Genomic DNA, 13,111 nt, shown 5'->3' on the forward strand with positions numbered 1-13,111 from the left:
GGAATTCATACACAAACTTAGAAGCGAGAGACGAAGGCTACAACAGAGCCCAACTACTAAGGGGGAACAGATATACGAATGAAGAAAACATAAAACAGAGAATCATGGAGGGGAACAATATGCGACGGGAAAATACAACTAACAAGGAACAACTAAATAAACCAGCAAAGAGATAAGAGAACTAAAACAGGGAAGACAAAACAGAACAAACCAGACAAGCACACGGGAGAAACGAAGGGAAAGCACAGGCTACTGACAGGAGGGAACCAAGGGGGGAAACTAGGCGGGACGTGACAGATAGCCAGGACATACATGTATAACAGGACAGTCAGGACATACATGTATGACAGGATAGTCAGGGCATATATGTATGTCAGGACAGTCAGGACATACATGTATAACAGGACAGTCAGGACATACATGTATGACAGGATAGTCAGGGCATATATGTATGTCAGGATAGTCAGGACATACATGTATAACAGGACAGTCAGGACATACATGTATGACAGGATAGTCAGGGCATATATGTATAACAGGACAGTCAGGACATACATGTATGACAGGATAGCCAGGGCATATATGTATGACAGGATAGTCAGGGCATATATGTATAACAGGATAGCCAGGGCATATATGTATGACAGGACAGTCAGGGCATATATGTATATCAGGACAGTCAGGACATACATGTGTGACATAACAACAAGTCTAGATTAATAGAAAATGTGGGTTCTAATGGAATGGGATCCGGTACCTTATATTCTGGAGAAACCAGTTAACAGGTTAAGTAGATGGAATTATACAGTATTAAACCAGGATGAACAAGATATTGAGACTGAAGACAGAAATGGTGAAGGCCATAAATGCACTGAAAAATTTGCAAATTGAAACTGCAATACCTCTAGTTTGAGTTAATGTCTCTTATTAGATAGCCTCTAGATGGTTTATGTGATCACTAAAAGAGAGGCAGGAGAGGATTATGATCAAGGCTGTAAGGAAGCTGAGGATGTTGCATTGTTTAGAAAAATCATGAAACTTTTCTTTTCTATAATAATTGGCAATAACAGCAAACACCCCAGCTGGCACACGACCGACCTTCAACGTTGAAATATGGTTGAAATATGGTCGAAATAATGTTTGTTGGTGTTTCAATGTTGAAACAACATTTAATGTTAAATTATTGTGCAAACGTTGAACTATTAACAGTGAATAAACATAATATCTTCAACCTGCATTTGTTCAAAAAATACAATAAAAAAACGGTTGGATGCAAGGATGAAAAATGTAAGTACAAACAACTCTTTGGCATTGGATCAGGGTTTTGAAAGAGGTATTTATCATTATTATTATTATTTATTATAATTCATTCATTTGTCCAAAAACATCGTCAAAAACAGGCAGGTACTAACAGGAAGACAACATCAGGCAATGAAACAGTTTGAAATGTTTTAAGGCAGAAACAAAACTTCGCAATGACAAATCAAGAAGTTTAAATATAGCAGGAGAAAGTATTCGACATCAGGCAGAACTGTGAATCTTGTGTGATCTCTCGAGGGATTCTGGCTGTTGTGTCGTCAGTGATGCAGGCGGAGGGCGTGAAATGTAAAGGTATGTATGTCCTTTTTATTTTTTCTTCTTACATAATATACGCGGTATTATAGCGTAGCCTATAATATATTATATAGCGTATCATATATTAATATCAAGACATTTTTTTCTGTTCCACCAGAGCCGGCCTCGAGATAATCTTGTGAGACTTTGACACCCCTGGCTGCTTGGCGCCATTTTATAAACATTGGTGTGGTATAGCCTACGCTGGGAGGCATTTTTAAAAGTTAAGGTAAGCAAAGTCAAAGTTTAGTCAATACCTGAGGAGCATAATATTATTAATTACAAAAGTAAAGTTACTAAAATAGGTGACCCCAGTAACGCTAGCTGGTTAGCTATCCTGGCTAGGTGTTGTGAGGATGCCTGACTAGCTAGCATGAGCAAAAATTAGAAATGAGTTGATGAAAATTCAATATTTTTCAATATGAAATTTTGCAGTTGCTACTGCGGTTTCCTAAGTGTGTGCCTGCCCATTTAACATTACTAGTGTGTTATGAGGCTAGTTTGTGTGAGATTTAGTATAAGCTAACTTTAGCTGCTAATGCGTCCCTGGACCACGGACATACAACGCTGTATTTTAGGTTTGGTTGCTAATGTAGTTTCTCATAGGAAGCCAAAGTGGACCAGTAAATTGTTTTTTTTTTTTTTTCACGTTTATTTGTAGTCCATGTGTGAATAATTAAAAAGATCCTAATGGAATAACAATGTACAGTTAAAAAAAATTTCACACTGTACACAGGATGTACAGTATTTATGACTATAAACTAACCTACGGTTTGCTTTTCCTCTTTAGACACTGTTCTCAGCACACACTAAATCACACAACAGGAGGCAATGGACACGATGGCTAAATACCTCAAGTATGCACCAGAGGTTGGGTAGTGGTGGCCACAAGAAATAAGATAGATCTTTTTGACATTCATTACACTCAGCCTGATGCAAGTTCTTCACTACCCTATATTTGCTGGACATTTTGTTTGTAGTTCTGCTATTCCATGTTCTCAAAGAAGAAATTTACAGAGAGAATAAAAAAAAATCAATTGTTCTTCTTTCATTATGGCATACAGTTGTTTTTTTCCTCTCTCCCATGCAAGTTTGAGCATCATGAACGTGAGTTTTGTGGTTTATTCAAGGTTGAACGTTTATTCACGTTATATTGAAGGTTATATCAACGTTCATTCACTTTTCAAAATCAACACCAAGTCCAACGTTGATTCAACCTTAACATATGACGTTGATTCAACGTTGAAATGCCAGCTGGGACAGTAATAAAATGTCATGAACAATCTAGATAATGTATGGCCTTTTCAGAAGCATTCCTGGTTAAAGCTGAATCATTTTATCTGAGGTCAGATAGGTAGTAAAGCAATTGTATAGCAACTATCAAGCTGGCTAACTTCCAATAGAAGATATCCAGTTTAAACAGCCCTGCAGTAATTCAAGTACAAGCATAAGAGCTTTAAAACAATTGTATGCTGTGTCTATTTCCAAAGGAAAAGCCAGTGACTCAACGCCCTGCCTGCCTTACTGATATATGACAAATTAATGAACAGCTTACTGACAATGGCTTACTATTTGAAGGCTGAATTTTCAGGTCACAAAATGCACACTGCGTTTTTTGTTTGTTTTTTGTGTGTGGGGGTGGTAGATCATCCTGGGTAACTCCATGGACTAATAAAATGGTCTGACAGTCAGTTTGCTAAATTAGATGCAATAAATTAGGTCAGCCTTTGAAAACAATGAACTGTCTACAAGAATGTTCACGAGAGGATTATTTCAGTAAATTAAGTGAACATATTTAAAAAACTCCCAAAAGGGAGTGAAGAGATGACCTTCCCAATAAAATAAATCAACAAAGGTGTCAAAAGTATTCACATTCATTCAAGTATAGATACTATGATTTAAAAATGCTTCTGGATAGAGTTTAAGTATCAACTCAATCTTTTTTACTCAACTCAAACTCATCTTTTTTACAAGTGTAAAAGTATACTACTTAAAGTATTAAAGTCATGTAAGGGGAAAATGCCATTGAGCGTAGGTCACGTCACAGGGCACTACCCCACCTCCCCCAAAAACGTTTTTCAAAAAGCCATAATGGCTTCTTCTTCTTCTTTCGGCAATTCCCATTTAGGGGTCGCCACAGCGGATCAAACTCCTCCATCTGGCCCTGTCCTGAGTGTCCTCCACTGACACACCAGCCACACATATCCTCTACCACAGCATCCATAAACCTCCTCTTAGGTCTACCTCTCCTCCTCTTGCCTGGCTGGAAGTTCCATCCTCAAGACCCTCCTACCAATATTCCTCTCCTCCTTCCTCTGTACATGTCCAAACCATCTCAATCTCGCTTCTCTAACTTTATCTCCAAAACATGCTACATGTGCTTGTGATGATGTAGACCTATACACCTACACATCACCAATAGACATATGATTAGATAGATGACTGATAGATAGATAGATAGATAGATAGATAGATAGATAGATAGATAGATAGATAGATAGATAGATAGATAGATAGATAATCTATCTCTCTCTCTCTCTCTCTCTCCAGTTTCAGAAGCAGAAACAACAAATAACAGACAGTAACCTGACTAGAAATAAGTAATTCATCTGTGTTGAGTGAAATATTAATCTCACTTCCTTACAGGCAATCAAACCATTTCCCCTGGATACATTTCACCTGAACACTTAAGAGTTACATATTAAACTTTATTATCTGAGTTCTGCAGAAGTCTCCTGAAATTATTTATTATTTATTCATTATTACTTTATTAGCCTTCACACCAGGGGTCACCTGCGGGCCTGTTCTACAAATAGCTCACTATAGTGCAACGCACCAATGAACTGCATCGTTTTTTTTTTTTTTGCTACTATTAGAGATTGTCCGCGGTTGCTAGCGGTCTTCCCGCTTAGCAATCGACACCTCCCCCCCCAGCTCAACAACTTTCGATCGATTGATGTGTATCAATCTGGTAGCCCTCCGCAATAATTGGTATCCAAGAAGTAGCTCACAGTTTCAAAAAGGTTGGTGACCCCTGCTTCACACTGATGTGAGAAATTTAAATTTCTGAATTAGCTTAGTTGGCACTGTATTTGTTTAGCTATGCTTGGTGCTATTACTGCCTGGAATATGGTAACAGCATGAGGGAACCTGGTTCAGTAAAGTGTCCTCATATTCCTTGGCTGATGTCTGACCAGAGTATTTGCCACACTTCATGACTCATGTTGGTTTTAAGGTTTGGGGAGAAGTTGGGGTTAGGTGCCTTGCCCAAAGGTACCTCATTCATGGCCTCAGGCCTGGGAACTGAACCCACGACACTCTGGTCACAAGAGTTCCCTAACCACCAGACCATGACTGTCCCGATTATTAAGCAAATTTAACGTTTAATTTTGAGTTACATTGATAACGCATTGAAATTCTGAATTTAATGAGTACAAGCAAAAAACAAAACAAGCATGACATTAATATAATAACAAGAAATAGGGGTAACATATATTAGGGGAAACAAGAAATAGTACTGTAATGTCTGTGGCAAAAAAAGCTCTGACAATATCTCCTTCTCATGAACAATTCGCTTAATGAAAATCACACACACAGCAAGCATGCAGAAAGTGAACTAAAGTGAGCTAATGTAAACATGAGGAAGAAGGAACTGGTAATAAAATATCATGAAGATGGTAACTGTCCCAACAGACTAGGTACAGTAAACAGAACCGTTTCAAGTCAGCCATTTCTAAAACAATATTAAACATTAACAAATTGACAGAGAGGAACATGGCATTGCAGGGAACCCAGCCATGGCCTTCCCATCTCTCTCTTACTCAGGACAGTAGTGGACATCACATAGCTTCCTTCTCAAGGATCCCAGCATCCCAAGACAGCCCCTCTCCCATTGTGTGGAAGCAACGTTGGCTGCAGCACTGAGTTGAACATGTTGGTCTCTGCTCTTCCGGAAGCAACAAAATGGCACTAACTTGTCTTACATCTTGTCCTCCTGAAGGCCAGGCACATGCACTTGCACTCAGCCCCAACACCAGCACATATATCCATGTTCATAGTGCCATATTGCTGCTTCCGGAAGAGCAGAGACAAAACGTTCAACTCAGTGCTGCAGCCAACGTTGGAGCAGCCACCAGTGTAGAAGGAGCAGAACTAACCTTCAGACACTACAGCAGACGACACAATGGGAGAGGGGCTGCCTTGGGATGATGGGATCCTCGAGAAGGAAGCTATGTCGGCCAGAGGAGGATGGGTTCCCCCCCTGAGTCTTGGTTCCTCTCAAGGTTTCTTCCTCGTGCTCTTAGGGAGTTTTTCCTTGCCACTGTCACCCTTAGCTTGCTCACTGGGGGCTTGGACTCGGACACCTGTAAAGCTGCTTTGTGACAACAACTGTTGTAAAATGCGCTATATAAATAAAATTTGATTTGATTTTGGCCTGAGTGAGGGAGAGATGAGAAGGCCATGGCTGGGTTCCCTGCAATGCCATGTTGCTTTCTGTCAATTTGTTAATGTTTAATATTGTTTTAGAAATGGTTGACTTGTTCTGTTTACCATACCTATTCTGTTGGGACGGTAACCATCTTCATGATGTTTTATTTCCAGTTCCTTCTTCCTCATATTCCTTGTATCCTCCAACTTCAAATACAGCCACCAAGGTCAAGATCAATCTGCCCTAAACATTGCTGGAGGGCCATGGTCAACACTGCAAGGCCATAATGATCTGATCCACAAGGTCTTGTAGGGCCTTCACCACACAGAGCAGATGCAACGGTTTCCCAGTGATGGCCATATTACACAACCATGATGCTGGCCAACCTCCCACGGCCGTGCGGACCATGGCTCCTATGTTCCTCTGCCGTGGCAGTGTGATAGGCCGATGCATGCTGGCTCAGCCAGTGCTGTGATTGCTCTCTAACGGCCCTTTGAAGATGGTTGGCATGTGGCCTCTTCCTCGAGGTCCTCCTCGGGGTACCACGACTGCTCACTTCCGCGTCTTTGACAGTAACAAGAATCTATGTTAGAATATCTAGAGAGGGCATTCTAACCAAAAGAAATCATACACGGATCCCACTAATACATTATCACCTATGTAACACATTAAACCCTTAAAAATTGAACTAGTTTCAGCTGTAGGGAAGTCTACAGCAGTCTGGGGACCCTAACCACGCCCCTCCATGGCTATATTTCATATACAATCTGAGTTTTAGTGTCCTTCATTATTTATCATTTAATTCAAACCATCATTTAATTTTGTCATTGACCTCATTTATCATTTTTCCAAATTTTTGTGTAATGTAGACATCTTGTTACATGTCCCATTTAAGGTTGCAGATGAGGGTGTTCTTAGCTTGAAAAGTCTCTACTCTATGATGCCCCATTGAAGAGGTATTGTGAAATGTCAATATTTCTGGCCAACAAACAAGTAGAAATAAATCTAGACATGAAAAGTAATCTAAGGTTACAACAGTGTCTATTCACACGTATTTCACTGCTGTTTGTTTATTGTAAAACTGTCATGAGTAGTGCTAAATAAGCTGTAAAGAACATTGCTGCCTACTGACATGAAGTCATGGATGGCTGAGAATTTCTTAAAACATGCATCACCAGCAATTCTAAAGAAAGTCCAAAAGTACACCTGAAAAATCCCAGATTTGACCACTTCTTCCTTGGCTCAGGTTATAATGTTGGTGTTGTCTTAGGCCTAATACTGTACTTTGATTACCACATTAAAATGTTCCTAAGGCTATATTTTTTTTATCTTAAGAACATTTCTAGATTGTGTTCCACTCTTTCACTCTCAGCAGCTGAAATTCTTATTTATCTGTTTATCACCTGGTTGGACTGCAATGACATTTTGTACAGGCTCCCTGCCTGTGGGCTTATAACATTGCAGTATGTGCAGAACTCAAAGGTTCAGTGCTGCTAAGTTTCTGTCCTATATTAGTAAACCTGAACCTAAACCATGGAACACTACTCCTGCACAATACTGAGCTTCTGCCTTACTCTTGACTTTTAATAAGCACATTTTCAAAAGTGCCTTTAAGTTATCTAACTTCTTTTACATTTTATCTCTCCCTGAATATTTTACTTTGTCCTATTTTAAGTCATTCTCTCTGAAATTACATTTATTGGTGTGTTGCGTTATGTATTTGTGATAATGTGAGTATACTACTTATTCTGTTCAGTCACTTTGGGTCACTGGGTTTTGAAATGTGCTGTCTTTGTGAGGTCTAGATTTCTCTTATTCAGAAGAGGCCTAATTATGAATAATTTAGGCTTGTTTTTGTTGTCATGAATTAGGCCCAAGAAGATCACCCTGACAACACTAAACTAGAGGTTGAGTTCAGCTACGCAGTCCCCATACAGCAAGCTGTAACACACTGTGCTCTAACATCCCTCCATCACAGGCAACACTACCTTCTCACCTATATGTGCTAGAGTAGTACAGCAGTCAGCTGGATCCTCACGTTTGCCCATTGAACCTGCTTTAAAGACATCAACTTCAAGAACTGACTGTCAGACGTCTGATATATAGGGAATATAGTGTTACATTATAATAAGTGAAGCTCCATTTGAAACATAATGCAGGAAAAGTGCAAATAAATAACAGTATTACAGGAAATGTTTATTTATTATCACAAATTGAATTACAATCTGTCTACGTAAAATACCATGTACATAAATTCGTTGTTTAAATTAGCAGTATGTGCTGAAAAGGCTTCACTGAAGGAGTGTTTTAAACATTTTGGTTATTTGTACATGTTACAGCTGACAAAACAAAAGCAAAACAACATTCATGCATATATTGGTGGGTAAATGAGAGTTTGTTTTAGGTCTGAACTGTACACTTGTGTCTTCATGATGAATTCACTACTAGTGATTTAAGGACAGTCAGGATCTGAGCTCATCCCCAGTGCTGGATAGACTGCAGGATTCTGAATTGCTGGTGGATTGCTACAAGGAGTTTGATATGTTCTGTATGTGATCTGATCAAGAGATAAATTACGCGGATCGGAGAAGGCATAATTATTAACGAAATGACTTGGAATTTCATGATTTTTATTGTTTTTAGGTTCGATTGAAGTTTGCATTTTCCTACATGCTCCGAATAAAGAGAGGAACACAGGTAAGATCACTATGCCATGAAATGCCCCAAAAAGGATGACCAAAAACATGATTTTAAAGAACGTCCTAAATATATAGCACTGAGAGGCTGACAGCACCACTACCCCTGCAATGGTTGACACTGCAGCCTGTAGCATTGGATAGCCAAGATTATAGAGGGCATCTACAGCCCTCATATCTGCTGTCTCTTCATCACTAGATACATACGCATAAGAAATATGAGCAGAGAAATCAACAGAAAAACCAATGCAAATGACTAGGTTAATCATAGATATTGAGTCTAGATTGACATCCCATAATGCCATAAAACCAGCCACACCCACAATGACAGACGCAATGGCAAAAGTCACCCATACTGAGCAGAGAGGGTTTGGTATCAACAACAGGGAAACAATCAACATAGCCAGAGTAGCAACTACTATGTTTTGGATAGTATTGCTTACTATAACGGCATACTGATCAAAATAGATAAATGCAGGGTGGTAAACTAATATGTCTACTGGGTTTTGTGACTTTGCACATTTTTCAGCAGTTTCCCTAAAAACATTCAGCATATTTTTTTCATCAATTGCTGTACTAATGTTTACCGTCTGAATAAACATGCGAGAGGCAATAATTTGGTTATTAGAAAAGTTGACATCTTGACTGAATCCTGAAACACTTAGAAATGGCACCAGGTTGCTTTTAAATATTTTCTCATCATTGAAATCTAAAGGTAGTTGTAAGTATGCATGAAGCCAAGATATGGGAGCATTTTCTGAGGTCATGGGCAGGTTCTTAAATTCTTTAAGACATAAATCAAGGTTCTCTCGTACAGAAGCATTCCAATACTGAAATTTGTCATCCGTGATAACAATCATAACAATGGGACCATACTGTTTAAAGTATTTTTCATTATCATAGTATTTAACAACATAGGAGTCATCTACAGCTAAATTTTTTAGGTCAATTCCCTCTTGCATTTGAAAGCACCCATAGATGCTAGCAGCCAAATACCCACCATAGAGAAAAATCACAAACACTTTAGTCCAAGAATTTGTCAAAAAGGGCCCATAGTACTTCTTAAAAAAGATATCAAGGGGCATTTCCATTTCAGTACCAGTCGACTCATTATAATCCCCTCCCACACAACACATATTACCATTGGGACAGTCCTTTCTGTTAGCCACCACCATGCAGGTCAGCCAGTGTCTGTTGCTTTTCTCTCGCCTTCCATTTAATGCAAGAAAGGCACCAAAAAATGTGATGTTGTAGAGGTAACAGAAGAGCACGGCTGTACCAGTGTACAAACAGAACGACTGTACCGAGACAAACGGAGTCATGAGCCCAATATAGAAGGCCAGGACGTCAGTTAGTGTGGTGATAGTGATCGATACAGCCGCTTCTTTATACGTTTCTGCCAAACGATCTTCAACTTCATCCAGAACTTTTGTTTTCTGCCAGCAGGAAACCATAATGAACATGTCATCAACCCCAATCCCTGGAGAGAATACAGGAAAAGTAGCCTTAGTAACAAGCATAATTAAAGCGTGTTTTTGTTATAATAAAAACTAAATATGAAACAGAGTAATAAGAGTCACCCAAAATTAAAAAAGGAGCTGTAGTCACTGTCATAGGAAATTGTACTCCACAGAAAAGCAGCAACCCGAAACTGGACAGCACGGCCAAGCCAGCCGAAAGCGCCCCGAAAGATGCCACCCACACCTTGTTCCTCACACAGTCCAACCTGGGGAAATTATTTAATTAATTAATTACATTAAAATTCATTAAACATCAAATTAATTAATTATTAAATTAATAGAATTACTGGCTATGGCAAAGACACCAATCATTATATATATATATATATATATATATATATATATATATATATATATATATATATATATTGTTACATCATCCAAAATCAACAAAGGTTTTACATTTATCCATAATCACATGTTCTGAAAGTAACTTGTAGAAAGCTTATTTTTACCTCAAACAAGATATTATTGCGACATTAATAGCCAAACAATAGGTGATGGCGAAGAAGGGGATGACGGATGCTGAACTTCTCTCCAGCTCCTCGTCTCTTGATAGTGAAGTGTAATAAGACAGAGACACCTAAACATACAGGGTGTATAAATTACGTGTCCAAATAGTCACCTATGTATTCATGTAGTACAACCTACATGAAAGTATATACACAATTTTGAATCTAGCACAAATAATGGATTAATAATTAATCAAAACTAATGCACAATTTTTTCAGGATTTATAATTTCAGATCTTTTAAATAAACGCGTTTGAGTTGTCTGAGAATCTAATCTAAGGTAGTCCTGAACAAAAGGTAGCCTACAAAAAATAACCGTTAGCAAACGGTAGGCCTATATTATTATTACTTATCGATTTTATTATTAGACCTATAGGTCAGGAGCTTTAAAATTGTTATTGTTGATATTAACAACATTTATTGTGTAGGCAGAAAATTTGAATTTTAGTTTAGTAAACTAAAGTTCTTTCATCTAAACAGCTGATCTGCTTACCGTTTTAAGGTCTTTGTAAGTGGAAACGGTTTCAATGAAAGCGTCCAGCCACCGAACAGTTTTATTCGGTTGGTCCTCTTTTAAGAAGTAATAAAGTCTGATGGCCTTCGCGCTGTCGATCTCCGAGGTTCCTGCCTTAAGCTCCACACCTCCCACCTCAGATCCCAAGAAGGTGTGTCCAGTTACTGGATACTCCAGTTTGGTACTCTCAATTTCACCCGCATTGTAGTTTATAATATCTAAAACTGCGTTTGACATGCATGTCCCTGCGGTTTCAGCACAAAGACTTGCAAAAGTGTCCCCTGTATTAACACTTTTAATTTCGCTGTCCAGGTCAATTATTTCGGTAAACGCGTCTACTGTTAAAATGTCATTTTGCTTCTGATCAGTGATGATCACAGAAGCGTAACAGCCCTCCGTTGTCAGCCTAAACTGAGAGAAAGGTCCATTATTTTTGAAGTGTTCTTGTATAAACGCCCTCTCGTGTTTGGCTGGTCCGTTCAGAGGTGTAAACTGGTTCTCAATGCCATGAACCTCCCTGTCTAAAAGAAAGATGAACCCCGATCCCAGACCACCTGCTAGCAGTAAAGGAAAAAACAAAAAACACCACGGATTTCTACTAACAAAACGTCCGAGGCGCCCAAATGCCGAGGACAGTGGTCTCTCTATGCAATCACTTTTGCATATAGCCATTCCACGTGTAGGTTTAATACAACCGCTGGAAAACGAAGTGCATCATGTCGAGATGTTGTAGGCGCATCGAACGACGAAGCTTCTGAAACGCAGAGACGGTTTTCATTATCAGTTGTCAGGACAGATTATTGATTAACCCGGTTCTAGTGACGTGGTTAACCACTGTGCAAATTTCCTCATGAACACACACACTCACACAAAAAAACTGCGTGACACGTGTGTGTGTGTAACTGTGTATATGAATTTATATATATATTAGTGCTGTCAATTCCAGGTGCCGCGATTAAAAGTCCTCACCAGGATTTTGCTCAAGCTTGCTAGATTTTCTAATTAGCAATCCAGGTAAAATTAGTGGAATCAACACAATCCAGGATATTATATATATATATATATATATATATATATATATATATATATATATATATATATATATATATATATATATATATATATATATATAATATGAATGAATGAATTAAGATTTTATTGTCATACATTGTACAAGTGTATATATATATATATATATATATATATATATATATATATATATATATATACACACACACACACACACACACACACACACACACACACACACGCATACAGTGTACAGGGCAGGAAAATATGACACCATTTGTGACGTGTGACTTCAAGGAAGATTTCAAAAAATAGGTAACCAAACTAACTAACCAAATAATTTCTGATGATGTGCCTTTGATGGTAGGGTACAGAACAGTCTTGGCACAGTGGTCACTGTTTCTGTCAGATTATGTGACTGTACTGTCAGATATCAGTGGTCAAACACTGAGCAAAGGCTTTCAGATGACTAACCATCCCTTACCATGTTCACAGGGTCTGAATGTACATAGATATGTTACAGTAAAATTTGTTTGTACAGTAAAATTATTGCAGAGTCTATTATCTTTTGCATATGATTGTCAAGTTCCTGAGAAGTTTTGAGAATCAACAGTGCACCCACACTACACAGGTTCAGATGCTAAGTTCACAAGGGCTTAATTAAAACATGCTACAGTAAAATGCATTATTTTAATAACATTATGTTAAAAAATACTATATATTTAACTTTTGATTGAGTTTTTTTCAGTTATCAGGCTATAGGAACAAACAGCACAGTTTGATGCACAGATGCCAAG

General features: G+C 38.4%; 1 protein-coding gene across 1 annotated transcript; it reads right to left on the reverse strand.

The window, feature by feature from the left end:
* Nucleotides 1–8,228: 8,228 nt before the first annotated feature.
* On the reverse strand, nt 8,229–12,048 carry LOC143474382 (patched domain-containing protein 3-like). The gene is made up of 4 exons (XM_076971847.1): nt 11,265–12,048; nt 10,715–10,842; nt 10,320–10,465; nt 8,229–10,219 (listed from the first exon to the last, which is right to left on the reverse strand). The coding sequence occupies exons 1-4, from the start codon at nt 11,955–11,957 to the stop codon at nt 8,496–8,498; spliced, it is 2,691 nt and encodes an 896-aa protein (XP_076827962.1). The 5' UTR covers nt 11,958–12,048; the 3' UTR covers nt 8,229–8,495.
* Between the last annotated feature and the right edge of the window lie 1,063 nt (nt 12,049–13,111).

This window comes from Brachyhypopomus gauderio, chromosome 13 (assembly GCF_052324685.1).
Source record: "Brachyhypopomus gauderio isolate BG-103 chromosome 13, BGAUD_0.2, whole genome shotgun sequence".
NCBI lineage: Eukaryota > Metazoa > Chordata > Actinopteri > Gymnotiformes > Hypopomidae > Brachyhypopomus > Brachyhypopomus gauderio.

What these genes read in the sequence shown, in the direction of transcription:
- LOC143474382 (XM_076971847.1), bottom strand. Translation starts at nt 11,957, where the DNA reads ATGGCTATATGCAAAAGTGATTGCATAGAGAGACCACTGTCCTCGGCA. An exon ending in CTTACAAAGACCTTAAAACG is followed by an intron (nt 10,843 to 11,264) that starts GTAAGCAGATCA and finishes CTGTATGTTTAG; the next exon opens with GTGTCTCTGTCTTATTACAC. An exon ending in GCAATAATATCTTGTTTGAG is followed by an intron (nt 10,466 to 10,714) that starts GTAAAAATAAGC and finishes TAATTTCCCCAG; the next exon opens with GTTGGACTGTGTGAGGAACA.